This window comes from Cucurbita maxima, unplaced genomic scaffold (genome assembly GCF_002738345.1).
Source record: "Cucurbita maxima cultivar Rimu unplaced genomic scaffold, Cmax_1.0 Cma_Scf00022, whole genome shotgun sequence".
Classification (NCBI taxonomy): Eukaryota; Viridiplantae; Streptophyta; class Magnoliopsida; order Cucurbitales; family Cucurbitaceae; genus Cucurbita; species Cucurbita maxima.
In genome coordinates, this window is record NW_019272038.1 from 728,077 (window position 1) to 744,616 (window position 16,540).

Consider the following 16,540-nt stretch of genomic DNA (forward strand, 5'->3'; position numbering starts at 1 on the left):
AGAGCAATAATGGAGTTATGAGGTTAGGAGAATCTCGAGCATTCATTCAAATTAGATAAGTGGTAACGTAGCTGAGAATTGTGGTTGCAAACATAATAACCGAGGTAAGAAATAATCAAACTAAACATTAAAAATTTAAAATTTATTAGACGTTTTTCAACGTTCACGAACTAAATAGACACAAACGTCAAAGTTTATTAACAAAACTAGTTGGTCTGGTTAAAGGTGTGGTGGCGATTCCAGAGTTCCATGAACATAGCCCAACATGTTGACTTTTTCAACTAAGACAACAGGGAAAGAAAGTTTAACAGTGATCATATGGATTAGAGTGTTGAAAGAAAAAAAGATGAGAAGAGGATTCAAAAGACATGGAGAAGAAAGAATCGAACTTACTAAATCGAAGGAGCTCGAATACCATGAGAATATTTGATAAAACCACTCTACCTAAATGGTAGACGCTACTAATTTTATTTTTGCAAAAGTCAACGTAGGTACTGAGGGACCCTAACAATGGCCAATTGACTTAGGGAAATTGGCCATTTCCAGGAAGCTGCTGTAGGCTGAGCGTGAGCCAACAGCGGTGGCATTGACTTCAGACCAGGCGCCCCATGCGACAGCTCCACAAATCGCCTCCACTCTTCACGCTCACGGACCATAAATTCTTCTCCTCCGCCGCCAACCAAGGAAATGCCTCCCGACAAATAGACACCATTCTAATAAGACATTTAAAAAAATGATAATAAATTATATACTAAATTAAAAAAATAATAATAAATTAAATTAATTACACAGTAAAATTGGTAATTTAATAAAATAAAATCCATTATCCGAGATTTAAGAGATTTATTTAATTATTTTTCTTTATTTTTTTTTTTATTATATCTGCCATCCATCCCTATCCTTACATTTTTAATTAATTAGGGCATGGGGTAGGGTTCGCTGGGGAAGCCTCGTGAACTCCAAAATATATTTATTATTTTTTTATTTTATCTTTTATTGTTTGGATAATGCTGACGGCCACCTGTTGCATAGGTAGACTCGTGATTTTGGGTTTACTTTTATATCTTATTAATTATAATTATTTAATGCGCGCATTAACTCACCAAACTCCCACTAATCTTATTTTTTAAAATAAATAAATAATTAAAACCTTAAGATTTTTAATAAATTAATTAATTTTTGTTTTAAGAAATATTAGACTTGGTTAAGTTATTTTTATACATAATTATTGAAAATAAAACCAGGAAATTATAATTTAATATTTTTGAAATTCGGTGTTCGGGAATTTGAAATTTTGGAGGGCTGTGCCAGCTGTGAGGTCCAGTGAATGTTTCACTGGAGCTACTGGCTACCGGTTACCAAGGTAGCCAATCCATAGAAGTCTACGCGGTATTATTACAAAGAATTAAATAACCAAAAACTGGAAGCGCCAAATATCACGTGCACATCACGTGTTCTTCCTATTGGATACCCACTGCCAATAGCATTCCTTTACGCGTCCCGATGAATTGACATTCATGCACTGCCTCCAGCCTGTCACTCACTCCCCCAACGTCTATTTCCTTTCTTAATCTCCCCATTTTACCCCTACCCTCCGCATACCAACCTCAGGACAAATCTGACTCCCCCACCCCCAAAAGTCATCTTACTGTATCTAACCTGTAAAAAACTCGTCTACATTTAAAATCCAGAGATTTTCACTTTCGATTACCGCGCGCGTGTATTAAACGCTCCAATCGTACGATATACAACAGTGCGTTGTAACCACGCGCTGGTCGCTGTTGCTTAAACGGAATTGCCTACATGGTAAGTCAAATTCCACCTCATCTTCATATCTACCATTTTTATAAAAATAATAATAATAATTTATTTATCCATCAATTCTTGGCAGCTTCCAGTTCTTCCACCTATAAACTCGGTCGGCTTATCATTCCATCACAAACCAATTCATCGTCTTCCTCCTCTGCTTCTGCTTCATAAAAATGGCGGCCTCGATGATCCAAATCCTTGCCTTTATTTCCTTTTTCCAAATCTCCATTGCTTCCAGGTTGCTTAATGAGTTCATTCCCGACCAGACCCAGTCGCTGAAATACCACAACGGCCCTCTTCTTTCCGGCAAGATCCGTATCAATCTCATATGGTATGGCAAATTCAAGCCGTCCCAGAAAGCAATCGTTAATGATTTCCTTACTTCCCTGTCGGATTCTTCCATTAAAGCCGCCGCGCCGTCGGTCGCCTCGTGGTGGAAGATGACGGCGAAGTACTACGAACATTCCGGCAGGAAATCAGCTCCTCTGTTTTTGTCGATCGGAAAGCAAGTTCTCGATGAGAATTACTCGTTGGGGAAATCGCTCACCAACAAAAAAATCGTTCAATTAGCTTCAAAGGGTGAGCAAAAAAACGCGATTAATGTCGTTTTGACGGCGCCGGATGTCACCGTCGATGGATTCTGTATGAGCCGCTGCGGCACTCATGGCTCTGCCCCCGCCGCCGTCGGAGTTAAAGGGAAAAACTACAAATTCGCTTACATCTGGGTTGGAAATTCCGAAACCCAATGTCCCGGGCAGTGCGCGTGGCCATTCCATCAGCCGATTTACGGCCCGCAATCGCCGCCTCTTATTGCGCCGAACGGCGATGTGGGTATGGACGGAATGATTATAAACCTTGCCAGTCTCTTGGCCGGAACCGTCACGAACCCATTTGGAAATGGATACTTTCAAGGTCCGGCGACGATGCCATTGGAGGCTGCCTCGGCCTGCACTGGTATCTATGCCAAAGGGGCTTATCCTGGTTACGCCGGCGATTTGTTGACGGATTCCACCACCGGCGGGAGCTATAATGCTAACGGCGGTAACGGAAGGAAATACTTGCTGCCGGCGTTGCTGGACCCTTCTACTTCGGCTTGTTCAACTCTGGTTTGAAATGATCATAGGGAAATGTTCATTAAATATTTAATTCGTTGATTTCTTCCTTTGTTGTAGCTCTGTTATATATCTCATTAATTAATCACAACAAATCTCTTTTATTTGCTTAAATCCTTTAATTATTTATTTTTTTATTTTATTTTATTTTATGTCATGGACGATGAAAGTCTCTTAATTTAAGAATATCATATATTTATAATAAAAAAATAGTATGCATTGGGCTTGTTGGTTCTTTGATTGGCCCATGGGCCGTTCATAGAAAGTCCATCAACTACTTCGTCTATATATATATAATTTAATAAATAATTTATTCTTTTAAAATTTTAAAATAAAATATATAAAACAAAATAAAAATTAGATCGAGGTGGATGAAGAAATCATTAATAAATTTATGTAAGACTCGGTTTAATGTTGGTTTGATTGTCGTTTTTAGTTTTTAGATTTTATTATTATAATTTTTATATATTTGGAAATTAGTTATAAATTCCATTAATTTTAATACCATATAATAATATATAATTGAAGACAGTGTTTATTAATAAAAGGTATAAATGGAAATAAAATAAAATATAAAATATAAAATAATTTACAAAAATATTAGAATAATATAAAAGTAAAAGAATAAAATCTTTGAATAATATAAAAAGTAAATATTTGAAAAGACCGAATAAAATTATAAAATTTAATTTAATTTTTTTTTGAAAAAATATATCATAATTTTAAAAATAAGGGTAAATTAATTATTTTATTTTAATTTAAGCGTGTTTATTTATCATTATGAGATTTTAATAATTAGATAGACATGTGGAAATGTACGACGGTCCGACATTTGTGAATGACTAGGACGACTAAGGACACTAATATCTTTACGTGTGTTAAAATTTTCACAGGGTCCCCTTCCTTTTTTTTTTTTTGTTAAAGGAATAATTGATAAATAATTAATAAATAATTTAGATATATTATAACAATTTTAAAGTATTTAATTAATTAAGAGCATTTATTACTCCCAAGTTTATTCCAAGCATATTCTAAAACATTTTGCAAAAAAAAAAAAATTTTTAATTTTTAATTTTGTTCTTTAGGGACTTCTTGTCATCACATCACAGTTATTTGTTATTAGATCGGGTGTCTTCAATGTAGAGTTTAAGTACCGGGTTGAAGTGCCTAGACACTGTTTCATCATAGCAGATGAACGAATGACTTTATTTTTCACATCAGATGCTAGAATATGAAAGAAGATAACAGTCATACGTTCCAAGTCAACTCATAAAGTAGCTAACAAAATCTCATCTATTATCAATTTGCGTGTTCTCGTAACAAGCTAAGTCATTCTCGTGAAAGAGTTAGAAGAAGTTGCCTAATTTGGTGTCAAAGGTGCAGTGATTGGTCTTCTAGTCTCCCTTCTTCGAGTTTGGTAATCACGTTAGAACATTTCATTCACTGTTGTTGTGCTATGTGTCATAATTGTACATTTGCGACAACGGAATAACGATTGTGTGACATTTATTTTAACCTAACGAATAAGTCAGCCATGTGAAATTCAAACTTCGCGATAATATTGACGTATACTTGAGTCTTAATTCACATTTGAGAGAAATGTCTTAGAAAGTATGAGCGAGAAAATACGTGTTATAGGCTAGAAAAGAATAAGCGACAATCATGGGTTTGATAGCATACAACCCAGGTAGTAAGAATTGACAACTAGTCATATCTATTATAGCATTTTTGTAGATACTTTAGTCGTGTCGGGTGTAGGCATGTTTTTTGTGACCGATCACTACAATAAATTTTGAAATAAGTATGCGACCATGAACAACACGTCTTGAACAAACATAACTGGGACATCCGATATATAAACACATAACACGCCTTGAATAAGCATAACGGTGACATAGAACTACACGTATTAATTTAATTATTTAAATAAAGAAAAAAAGATGGTGTCAACGTGGACCGGTTGGTGAGCTTGGTAGGTAGGTGGCTTCAAAATGGTGACCGGACGTTTTCTAACCCACTGGTTAGGTGGCCCCTCATCCTAATTAATTAATTATTTATTTATTTATTTTAATTTTCCTCCAAATTTTAATTTATTTTATTGGCTTTATAACAAAAATAAAATTATTTTAAATTTACCTATTTATATTTAAATTGCACCGTTAGTCATAACCAGCGCTACTAAACTCCGTTTATTTTCCGTTCCGTCTTCACGGCGTCGAATATTTTATTCAAAAAATAAAAGAAAAAAAATTAAATTAAATCGTGGCTTCTCTCCCGGTCTATTTAAGATCCATTGTCTGCGCAGTTTATTTAGCAGCTGAGAACTGCCGCGGAAATCGAAGAAGCCAACGGAATCAATGGCTCTCTCTAGCAGTTCTCTTGTTCCGATCAATTCTTCTGTAAGGAATCGGAGCCCTTTCCCTTCCTCTAAGCCTCGCCATTGTTCTCTCAACTTCGATGATCGAAAGTACCTGCGGATCATCGCCCAGGCTTCTGAGTCTGCCAAGAATCCGGCGGTTTCCGATCCACCGGTGGAGAAGAAATCGGTTCCGCCGTCTGTATCGGCTGCTACGAACTCGACGGTGAAGCCGGCTCAGAAGTTGGGCTCTGAGAAATGGACTCCCGACAGTTGGAAATCGAAGAAAGCTCAACAGCTTCCCGAGTATCCGAATCAGGAGGAGCTTCAATCGGTGCTTCATACGCTGGAAGCGTTTCCCCCACTCGTATTCGCCGGAGAGGCGAGGAGCCTGGAGGAGCGTCTGGCGGAGGCGGCGATGGGGAATGCTTTCCTTCTACAGGGTGGGGATTGTGCTGAAAGCTTTAAGGAATTTAATGGTAATAACATTCGTGATACCTTTCGGATTATTCTTCAAATGGGCGCTGTTCTGATGTTTGGAGGACAAATGCCAGTCATTAAGGTCATATTTCGTTTGCGTCTGTGTTTAATTTTTCAATCTATTTCGTTTTCCTTGATGATTTCGGTAAAATTGATCCGTGAATCTGGAAATTGGTTGTTTAGGTTGGTAGAATGGCCGGCCAGTTTGCGAAGCCTAGGTCAGACCCGTTCGAAGAGAAAGACGGTGTAAAGCTGCCGAGTTACAGGGGAGATAATATCAACGGGGATGCTTTTGATGAGAAGTCGAGGATTCCAGATCCTCAAAGGTTGATCCGAGCCTACTGTCAATCGGCGGCGACTCTGAATCTTTTAAGGGCTTTCGCCACCGGTGGGTATGCAGCCATGCAGAGGGTCACACAGTGGAACTTGGATTTTGCAGAGCACAGCGAGCAAGGAGATAGGTATTTGCTTTATTCAGATTCTTTCTGTTCTTAAATTCGTTCTGGTCAAATCGAGATCGTTTAAAGTAGGTTAATGAATCTTTGACATTCGTCTGCCTTCTGATTTTCATTTTTCTTTTGATGATTCTTGTATTCCTGTGCCCTTTCCTGCACGCCTGTATTATCTGTTCTTCCATAGGATTATGATTCAACTTAACTATTCGCTCTGTTTCTAATTATGCATATTGTTCCTCACAATCAAGATTAGAGATATGATTGGCATGAATTCTTAATTTCTTGGATAATTGAGTTCCCTTTTGCTGATATAATTAGGTTCTAAATCATTTATTACTGTGTTCTAGATACCAGGAACTCGCCCACCGAGTCGATGAGGCCCTTGGATTCATGGCCGCTGCTGGGCTTACTATTGATCATCCTATCATGACTGCTACTGATTTCTGGACATCTCATGAATGCTTACTCTTGCCATATGAGCAGTCACTTACTCGGTTGGATTCGACTTCTGGTCTTTACTATGATTGTTCTGCTCATATGCTTTGGGTGGGTGAACGAACCAGGCAGTTGGATGGTGCTCATGTTGAATTTTTAAGAGGGGTTGCCAATCCTCTAGGAATTAAAGTAAGTGCATCAGATTAAGCTACCAGTTTTTCATTTACTCGATACCCACGATGCTATTCCATGTTATTCAATTGATCATGTCCTGAAAATGCTCCTTTTATACACTATTGGATCATGTTCCTGAGACGGTCTTGACTGAATAAGTTGAATCTTGTGTAGGTAAGTGATAAGATGGATCCAAGCGAGCTAGTTAGGCTCATTGAAATTTTGAATCCTCAAAACAAGCCAGGGAGGATTACAGTGATCACCAGAATGGGAGCTGAGAATATGAGAGTGAAGCTTCCGCATCTGATCCGAGCTGTTCGCAGGTCTGGTCAAGTTGTCACCTGGGTTTCCGATCCTATGCACGGGAACACTATCAAAGCCCCCTGTGGACTCAAGACTCGCCCCTTCGACTCTATCAGGGTATGAAATTCATCCTTTATCATTCTACTTATAGGCTACATCAGGAACTTATGATTTGTTGAACTTAGAGCCACTGCGTAGTTACATGATATTCATAAATTTAGCGTATATTGAGGGAAAATAACTTCGAAACTGAAAGAAAATTTGAATTCTAATTGGGAATCGTTCAGACTATCGTATCCAAATCTTTTAGTCTACCCTTTGAAGTGCTTAGAATTAGTGCGGGATCAACTGCAACTAATACAACCTAAACCCACCCTTGGCAGATATTGTCTGCTTTGACCTATTATGTATCGCCATTAGCCTCGCGGTTTTAAAACACATATGTTGATGAATCCACCCACTTGGAGACCTAGTGTTCTCGTTGGCATACCGTTCGGTGTCTAGCTATGATACCATCTGTAATCGTTCAAGCCCACTCCTAATAGATATTGTCCGCTTTGACCCATTACATATCCTTTTCGGGCTTCCTCTAAGGTTTTAAAATGTGTTTGCTAGGGGAGGTTTCCACACTCTCATAAAGAATGTTTTGTTCCCCTCTTCAACTTAAGTCGGATTTCAAACATTCAGCTGCTTTATTTCTTATTCAAGTAATTTGACCCTAGGAAAGTAATGGCAAAAATAAGAGTAAGAAGGTATTGTCGACAAGATAAAGTTGTCCACGTGGAGATGAATGATCATTTGGTAGGAAATGATAGTTTATGAAAGATTTTCGTGGAGCAAGTCAAAATAAGATTCATGATCTAAATTCTTCTTAAAGAATTGTGGTAGGTAGGTAAGCGGGGTAGGTATGTTTCCCTTTCACCAAGTTGACTGCGCCTTTTAAACAACCTTTTGGATTATGACATTTTTTCCACCTCTCAATTTGCTTGTTTTACATGTCATTGTGGGTCATCCAAGTTGGCCAAATGTAACGGCCCAAGCTCACCGCTAGTAGATAGTGTCCGCTTTAGCCTGTTGCATATCCCCATTAGCCTCACGGTTTTAAAATGTGTCTACTAGGGAGAGGTTTCCACACTCTTATAAGGAATATTTTGTTCCCCCTCTCCAACTGATGTGTGATCTCACAATCCACCTCCTTTGGGAGCCCAACGTTCTCGCTGGCACACCGCTCAGTATCTGACCCTGATACCATTTGTTGTAACAACCCAAGCTCACTGCTAGTAGATATTGTCCGTTTTAACCTGTTGCGTATCATCATTAGCCTCGGTTTTAAAATGCATCTACTAGGGAGAGGTTTTCACACCATTATAAGGAATGTTTCATTCTTCTCTCCAACCGAGGTGGGATCTCATCTGAATCTAACTAACAAGTTTTGACTGAAATTTGCAAATGTGTTTGTTTGAAGAAAGTAAGTAATGTGGAGATTGTGTCGGCAGGCCGAGGTTAGAGCATTCTTCGATGTGCACGAGCAAGAGGGCAGCTACGCTGGGGGAGTTCATTTGGAGATGACTGGGCAGAATGTGACAGAATGCATTGGTGGATCGAGAACTGTAACATTTGACGATCTGAGCTCACGCTACCACACCCACTGTGATCCTAGGCTCAATGCTTCCCAATCTCTCGAACTCGCCTTCATTATCGCGGAGCGCTTTAGAAAGAGGAGGATCAAGTTGCAGAGTTCTCTTCCCTCTTCTGGCCTGTAAAATGCTCTAGTTAGTAGAGTTCGAGTTCGTCCTTGTAACGTTTTCCTAGTCTTTTCCGATCTTCCGCTGCCCCACTCTCTAGCTATATTTGGTTGTATTACCAAGAAAACTGTTGGTTTGGATTCGGGACACCCTATAAGAACAGAAGTGAATGAGGTGAATAAATGGGAAATGAGTCAGTTTATCCCATTCTCCATCTCTTTATAATATATGTTCCTCGTTTTCAATGATTGTTCATTTTCTTCGGAGTGGTATTAAGATAAAAGCTAAATGAACTTTTTCACTCGGTACTTACCTTTTTAGCACTTTGCATGTAACCTTTTTAGCACTTTGCATTCCATTCCAATGGGTGGAATTGGTTAAGATAGGTATTTCTGGCCAAAAGATGGAAGGTTTTAACTCGAAATTTTAATATACGGTAAAACTAGAATACGAATTCATTGGGTGACTACAGAAGAAGAAGAAGGTTTTAGTTTCTCAAAAGTATGTTTATGCTAAGGAAAGAGATCACTATTGGTACACATGGTCCGAATTAGATTAGGTTGAAGAATTTTTTTGGAACCCAAAAGTTTGGTTTGGTTTGGTTGGTAATCTAATCCAATCTAAATTTTTTCCCAACCCAACCTAACCTTCTGTTTCTTTCTATTTTTTGGTTGGGTTCGGGTTGTGAAATAATGAAATACTGAGCGGAGAAGTTCGACAGCAAACACAGAGTGGAGAAGTCCGACAACAAACATAGAGCAGAGAAATTTGACAACAAACACAGAGCAGAGAAGTTCGATGAAGAGTGGAACGGAGCACCGAGTTGAGAGACAGTCAGCGATGTCTAACGATAAACATACAAGCAAGGTCGAGCGAAGAAACGAGAATTCAAAAGAGTCCAACAAAGAAACAAAGAGGCAAGTCCGATGAAGAATAGAACGAAGCACCAAGTGGAGAGATAGTCGGCGATGTCTAACGAGAAACATAGAGGCAAGGTTGATCGAAGACACGAAAATTCAAAAGAGTCCAACGAAGAAACAAAGAGGCAAGCGACGATGACATTTGACGACACATAGAGACGAGACGAAAACTTGGAAAACTTTATTATTTCTTAAGGTTTTTAAGTTAGGTTGGATTGATCCAATAATTTGAAATTCAAACACAATCCTACCTTTATAATTCAAGTTAGCAAGTTCGATGTACACCCTAAACACCAGAATTTTTAGGCTTGCTCATTACCATAATAAGTCATGGAAAAACCTTAAAACTCAAATAAATGTTTCTTACACAGATCCTTGAAATGTTCATTTAATTAAAACAGAAATTTAACCTAAAAAACAAATCCATATCATTAAATATAAAGCAGTCTTTTCAGATTAACCATGTACTTGAACATCCACTAAAATTGATGAACTGCGTGAATTCGTCGAATTACTAAGCTGGATTTCAAAATTCCTCTAGGCTTAATCATGAAATTTGAAGTATATCAAGAAATGGCTATCCAAATTAGGAACCAAATATCCAAACCATTCTAGATGTCAAGAAAGCCAAAAGAAGATTCTTTTAAAAAGCAAAGCAGGATGGCAAAATTTAAGACAACAGAACGCTGAGACATAAATAATACGAATTAACTAAGCAGCAATGGACGGCTTTGAAGCAGTAGAGAGCCTCGACCTCTTCTTTGCCAAACTCTCGCTGCGGCGTTCTCTTTGCTCCTTCAGCCTAGACGCAAGGAGCTTCTGATACTCAGCAGCCTCAGACTTGGCCTTCGCAATTCTCTTCTTCTTCTCTGCAATTCTTCCTCGCTTCCTCTGCAGGGTCAGTGGGGTAACCAACCTCTGAATCTTAGGGGCCTTGCTAACTTTTTTGCCTGCCAATCAACACAGAAAAAGCCCCATAAGAACTTAATACAAGAAGAAATGAAACTGAATGTACAATTTGTACCAAATAAAATTCTTGACATCGCTCAAACGAGAAAGTGGATTAATCTAGATAAGATAAACTAAGAGTATTCCTACAACAGCCCAAGCCCACCACTAGCAGATATTGTCCGTTTTGGACCGTTTCGTACTGCAGTCAGCCTCGTAGTTTCAAAACGAGTCTACTAAGGAGAGATTTCCACCCCTTAAAAGGAATGCTTCATTCCAACAGATGTGGGATCTCACAAGCCCACTTGGGTATGTGATGTAGACAGATGCCATATAATACAACTTCAACAAATTTAGAAAGGTTGTGACAAAATATAGCATAGTTTATTAAAGAAATACATTTCTCTAAACCTCTCCATCCAGGAAAAGAAATCCAAAACGATCTTAGTTTGTTAAGATAGGTTCAAAACTCACAAAAGGCAATATAAACCATACCAGATTTGGTGGTAAATGTTCTACGGTATGTGTTGACATACTTTCGAACATCGTCTTCCTTTGACAGATTGAAAAGCTTGCGAATCTTGGATGCCCTCTTGGGACCCCTCATTCTTGGTTTCTCGGTGTCTGTCAAGCCAGGAAGATCATTGTCTCCCTTCTTCACAATCACCAAATTCAGAACAGAAAGGTCTTGGCTGACAATGCAACCACGCACAGACTTCCTCCTGCGTTCTCCATTGCGCCTTCCATATCCACGGAAACAAGGGGTACCTGGCCAAACAAAAACAAATAAATACATGCTTGGATACTTGGGATAGTACTATAAATCATTGGAAACAAATAATATACACCACAAATTAGATTAAACGGTGCCACAGACCTCTGTGTAGAAGGAGACGGACACGGCCAGGGGTCAACACTCCCTGTTTCATTGGGAATCCCTGCTTGTCGCAACCTCCCATGATTTTGAAAACATAGCCCTTGAATTCCTGAGAAGAGGAAATTCCTCAATCAGTAAACTCAGCCACAGCAACGAGGAACTGAGATTTAATATAATGGATCACAGAAGAGCCCACATACCTCTCCAAGTGAGTCTCCACTGACTTCCTGAGAGATCCTCTTGTCAAAAAAAGCACGGCTAAACAAAGAAAATGGTTCATTTTAGTCCATGAAGAAATTTAACCCAGGTTAAATATGATATCATCCATGCAAACACTAAAGGTTTAGTAATAAATTCAAAGATCCAGGCATGTGAAGCCATGCTACAGCAAATATAAGTTTCAAGACATGAAGATGTACTTTTCAAGCTAATCTAAGTTTCAAGCAACTGAACATTACGGTTCTACTAGACCAACCTACGTATTAATGTAAAGTTTGCAATAGAAAAATTTCGACTGAAGATGGAAAGAACAATTCATAAACATAGAATGCACATTCGTTACTAAAACAAAAAACTGAAGAACATAGAGATTTGAAAGCTAACAGTTTCTGGTCATCATCGATTTCGAGTTTCTTCTGGCATCCAGTGGTCGGATTCGCGATATTAAACTGAAAACAAAAGAGATCAAAGTTAGAATTGAATAAAATTAGAGAGAACAATCAGGAAGAAGAGGAATCGAAGGTCGAACCTTCATCTTGTTGAGATAGTCGTGAAGGCAGGCGGCAGCAGAGAAGATATGAACAATGGAGCGAGGGAGATGCGCCTTCTTTAGGGTTTAATCTTGGCGCATAATGGAATTTATATATGTGCTGTAACGTTTTAATATTGGATCAAAAATAGTGGGCCTAATCTAATTGAGCTGCCCACACTAAAGCCCAATTAATCTATTAAAGCCCAATTTACCAAAGCCTTTTCAATTCGTGGGCCTAATCTAATTGGACTGTCCACACTAAAACCCAAATAATCTATTAAAGCCCAATATATCAAAGCCTTTTTAATTAGTGGGCCTAATCTAATTGGACTGCCCACACTAAAACCCAAATAATCTATTAAAGCCCAACCTACCAAAGCCCTTTTTTTCTTTTTCTTTTTCTTTTTTTTTATTATTTATTTTTTATAAACAAATTGCAAAAGTCAGCCTCAAATATGGTGACCCTTACTCTAAGGATTGGGTTGGATGAAATTTTTTTTAGGCTTGGTCGGGTTCGGGTTGAGTGTGGGTTAAGTAGGCAAAGGACTGGTGCAACCCAACCCAACTTGATTATATATAAAATAAAAAAGAAAGAGAAATAGAATAACAAGAGTGGCCCGAGCACAAGCCCAACGCTCCCAACCCGAGTTTCCCTCCTTGTGTGGCTTTATCTACAATATGCGACATCAACACATTGTGCAGTGTCTACATGTAGGGCGTATGTGTACTTGTAGACTAGACTTAAACCGAAAAATTCGCATCCTGTCACCACCTTTACATTTTCGAGTGTCATTTGCTTTGTTAGCTTTGCGTTTGTGTTTGGTGGACAGAGAGTTCTTTTTCCAATTAAACAGACGAATAATACTTAGTAGAATAGAAAAAAAAAAAAAAAAAAAAAAAAAAAAAAAAAAAAAAAAAAAAAAAAAAAAAAAAAAAAAAAAAAAAAAAAAAAAAAAAAAAAAAAAAAAAAAAAAAAAAAAAAAAAAAAAAAAAAAAAAAAAAAAAAAAAAAAAAAAAAAAAAAAAAAAAAAAAAAAAAAAAAAAAAAAAAAAATCTACCAGCGACAACATTAGCTTTCTATTTTTCGTTTCGTTCCCTTCTTCGTTTTCAATCACCTTTTGATTTTCGGTACATGGAATGAGTATCATAGAATTTGAGAGCATTGCATCGGGTTCGAGGGCAAAGGGTTTAGCTACTAGTGTCTTGCAACTGAAGTTAGTGTTCAGTTCTCAAGTTCTCGTTTTGATTCACTATTATCTCTCAGTTTCATGTTTGTCACCTCCTAGTTGCTCAGCTTCAGCCTCGAGTGCCTCAACATTAGAATTTTTCTTCTAAACATCCCGGACCCAACCCAAAAAATAGTGGGCTAGGTTGAGTTATTAATCTAATCAACTCGAACTTTTGGGTTGGTCAAAATTATTCTCTCAACTCGACACATGTACACCCCTATTAATATTAAGATGTTCGAGAATCAGTCCCTTCATTCTCAATTTGTATTCGACTACATAGAGGCCAATATTTTATTTATTTTTTCATTATTTTCAATACTCTCATTATATACATATTTTTTCACTAATAACCTATATAATAACCTTAACATAAAAAATAGTATAAAAAAATAATTAATCTTGTTACGTAATAATGACGGATAAATGTGAAATAAATAATAATTAATTATTTTATTTTTGAGAACAACAAATATACCTAGAATTTTCAACTTACAAAAATAGTAAATATCTTGATATTTTCCTCGTTTATTATATTATAGTCCATGTTAATTGAATAAACTTTAAATTAAATTAGTCCCTATTAATAGTTTGAATTTAAATTTACAAAAGTTGATTAATTAATACATTAAAATAGAGTGGGGGAGTTGGGCCAGGTCAGCGGTCAGCGGTCAGCGGTCAGGTCAACAAAGAATGGCCTTCCTTTGCTGCCCGGCCTCAGCCATGGGCCCTTTAATTCAAGAAACAGAAGAATGCTTCTTTTTTTAGTTATATTCAAATTATTACTATTATTTTAAAATAAATAAATAAATAAAAGAGAACGGTTTTTTTTAATAAAAATATACAGACAAATTTCAACGATCGAAGGGCTGAGATTGAATCACTGAAATCTCTCTCCATCTCAGCCGTAATTTTCGGTCCACTACTCCTGAAAAAGGCCTTACATTCGGCCCTCAAAAGCCCACCTCCTCCACTCTCCGTCTTCCTCTCCTCCTCTCTTTCTTCCTCTTCCTCTTTCACCCTCTGATCCCAAATCCACCAGTCCTCAGATCCAATCTCCATTTCCTTGCAATGGCTACCGCCCCCTCTCTTCGCGAGGAGAATGTTTACATGGCCAAGCTTGCGGAGCAGGCCGAGCGCTACGAGGAGATGGTCGAGTTCATGGAGAAGGTTTCCGCTTCTATCGACAAGGAGGAGCTCACCGTCGAGGAGAGAAACCTCCTCTCCGTCGCCTACAAGAACGTCATCGGCGCTCGTAGGGCCTCTTGGCGTATTATTTCCTCTATCGAGCAGAAGGAGGAGAGCCGAGGTAATGATCACCATGTCTCTGTGATCCGTGACTACAGATCCAAAATCGAGAGCGAACTCTCTAATATCTGCGATGGAATTCTCAAACTCCTCGATTCCAGACTTATTCCCTCCGCGGCCTCCGGAGATTCCAAGGTATTTTACCTTAAAATGAAAGGCGATTACCATAGATACCTGGCTGAATTCAAAACCGGTGCCGAACGGAAGGAAGCTGCCGAAAGTACCCTCACTGCTTACAAAGCCGCTCAGGTCTGCTTCTCTTTTGTCCGATCCGTTTATTTCGCTGATATGTTATGAATACGGTGATCGTACTTTTTATGTTTCTTTGTTTTCCTCCTAGTTTTCTTTATTTTAAATCACGATTATTTGAGTTATTTTCCATTTTTTTTATTATTACGAGGTCATTTCTGCGTTGTGCTTTCCGCTCTTACCGATTTTTGTATTGCGTAAAATTGAACGAACTCTAATTTCCTTTACAGGATATTGCAAATGCCGAGTTGCCTCCCACGCATCCGATCCGACTTGGATTGGCTCTCAACTTCTCTGTATTCTACTATGAAATTTTGAATTCCCCTGATCGTGCCTGCAGTCTTGCAAAACAGGTTAGTCAATTTCAAAGGTTCTCATTCTAAAGTCAAATGATCGATTTCTGCGTTTGGTATAAAATCATCACCGATTCTTGTGTAATGTTCTCGGCAAAAGAAAAAAAAGAAAAAAAAAAATACTGACATCTGAATCATCTTATGCTGGCCTGGTTTTCAGTTTTTATGCCTACTGAGAATCCATATCTGTAATGTTCCGCTTTAATTAACAGTTCTTATGTAACAGTTTCTTTCATGAATCGATGTCAATCTACCATTTTATTCATATGTTATTTTCATGCTTAAACCAGGCGTTTGATGAAGCCATCGCTGAGTTGGATACCCTCGGTGAGGAATCCTACAAGGATAGTACTTTGATTATGCAACTTCTCCGCGATAACCTCACTCTCTGGACCTCGGACATGCAGGTACACAAACTAAATTCACCCCACCTTTGGTTTTATGGCACATTTATTGACAAAATCATTCCACAAAACGATACAGAAACAGTGATTGAATTGAAAAAATACGCTGTATATAGCTGGTCACTAGAATCTACTAGTAAATCTATAATTGATTGGCGAATCTATCTGAACACAGTAGAAATGGATGTCCAAATGAATCACCAAGTGAAACCTTTCTTCCTCTTTCCTTTAAATCCCCACCAATTGTTCAAGAACAACACCCTCTTTACGCACTATTTTTGTTTGTTTTTCTTGATCTTTGTTTCAGGACGAGGGTGCGGATGAGATCAAAGAAGCTCCCCCCAAGCGCGAGGAAGAAAAGCAGTAAGATTAGTGAGTCCCCACCCAAGTAGGGGTATAAACTTCTCCATAATATGTTTTTGATAGGAGAAGATGCATGCTTCTTGTTGCTTATATTTGGTACTATCCTGAGTTGTAAGGGCTCTCATGTCATTTGTTGCCGGATTGTGACCCGAGCTACAAAACCTCGTTTACTTTTTTCTCTTTCATTTTTATTCTATAATCTAAAATCAGTTTTTGTTTGCTTCTCTTTTTTTACATTTTCAAGATCACATTTTGTCCAATAGAAGTGGATG

General features: G+C 38.0%; 4 protein-coding genes across 4 annotated transcripts; 3 read left to right on the forward strand and 1 right to left on the reverse strand.

Annotated features, from left to right (window-relative positions):
- Positions 1–1,921: 1,921 nt before the first annotated feature.
- On the forward strand, positions 1,922–3,035 carry LOC111496457 (protein EXORDIUM-like). Its single transcript, XM_023146901.1, has one exon. The coding sequence runs from the start codon at positions 1,983–1,985 to the stop codon at positions 2,919–2,921; it is 939 nt and encodes a 312-aa protein (XP_023002669.1). The 5' UTR covers positions 1,922–1,982; the 3' UTR covers positions 2,922–3,035.
- A 2,192-nt stretch (positions 3,036–5,227) lies between these two features.
- Positions 5,228–9,173, forward strand: LOC111496497 (phospho-2-dehydro-3-deoxyheptonate aldolase 1, chloroplastic-like). The gene is made up of 5 exons (XM_023146955.1): positions 5,228–5,839; positions 5,941–6,218; positions 6,560–6,836; positions 6,996–7,241; positions 8,621–9,173. The coding sequence occupies exons 1-5, from the start codon at positions 5,279–5,281 to the stop codon at positions 8,885–8,887; spliced, it is 1,629 nt and encodes a 542-aa protein (XP_023002723.1). The 5' UTR covers positions 5,228–5,278; the 3' UTR covers positions 8,888–9,173.
- Positions 9,174–10,264: 1,091 nt separating this feature from the next.
- On the reverse strand, positions 10,265–12,454 carry LOC111496500 (40S ribosomal protein S6-like). Its single transcript, XM_023146959.1, has 6 exons — positions 12,363–12,454; positions 12,218–12,282; positions 11,815–11,872; positions 11,615–11,723; positions 11,233–11,505; positions 10,265–10,739 (listed from the first exon to the last, which is right to left on the reverse strand). Exons 1-6 carry the CDS (start codon positions 12,366–12,368, stop codon positions 10,501–10,503), a joined length of 750 nt encoding a protein of 249 aa, XP_023002727.1. The 5' UTR covers positions 12,369–12,454; the 3' UTR covers positions 10,265–10,500.
- Positions 12,455–14,538: 2,084 nt separating this feature from the next.
- On the forward strand, positions 14,539–16,496 carry LOC111496503 (14-3-3-like protein). Its single transcript, XM_023146965.1, has 4 exons — positions 14,539–15,148; positions 15,379–15,501; positions 15,792–15,908; positions 16,213–16,496. Exons 1-4 carry the CDS (start codon positions 14,663–14,665, stop codon positions 16,270–16,272), a joined length of 786 nt encoding a protein of 261 aa, XP_023002733.1. The 5' UTR covers positions 14,539–14,662; the 3' UTR covers positions 16,273–16,496.
- The last annotated feature ends 44 nt before the right edge of the window (positions 16,497–16,540 follow it).

Bases quoted from the DNA above. Each gene is read 5' to 3' on its own strand.
- LOC111496503 (XM_023146965.1), top strand. From the start codon at position 14,663: ATGGCTACCGCCCCCTCTCTTCGCGAGGAGAATGTTTACATGGCCAAG. The intron at 15,502-15,791 runs GTTAGTCAATTT...TGCTTAAACCAG, and splicing joins CCTGCAGTCTTGCAAAACAG to GCGTTTGATGAAGCCATCGC. The intron at 15,909-16,212 runs GTACACAAACTA...TCTTTGTTTCAG, and splicing joins TCTGGACCTCGGACATGCAG to GACGAGGGTGCGGATGAGAT.
- LOC111496457 (XM_023146901.1), top strand. From the start codon at position 1,983: ATGGCGGCCTCGATGATCCAAATCCTTGCCTTTATTTCCTTTTTCCAA.
- LOC111496500 (XM_023146959.1), bottom strand. The intron at 11,873-12,217 runs GTTAGCTTTCAA...TTCTTTGTTTAG, and splicing joins ATCGATGATGACCAGAAACT to CCGTGCTTTTTTTGACAAGA. The intron at 10,740-11,232 runs GTATGGTTTATA...GTTGATTGGCAG, and splicing joins AACATTTACCACCAAATCTG to GCAAAAAAGTTAGCAAGGCC.
- LOC111496497 (XM_023146955.1), top strand. From the start codon at position 5,279: ATGGCTCTCTCTAGCAGTTCTCTTGTTCCGATCAATTCTTCTGTAAGG. The intron at 5,840-5,940 runs GTCATATTTCGT...TTGGTTGTTTAG, and splicing joins GACAAATGCCAGTCATTAAG to GTTGGTAGAATGGCCGGCCA. The intron at 6,219-6,559 runs GTATTTGCTTTA...ACTGTGTTCTAG, and splicing joins CACAGCGAGCAAGGAGATAG to ATACCAGGAACTCGCCCACC.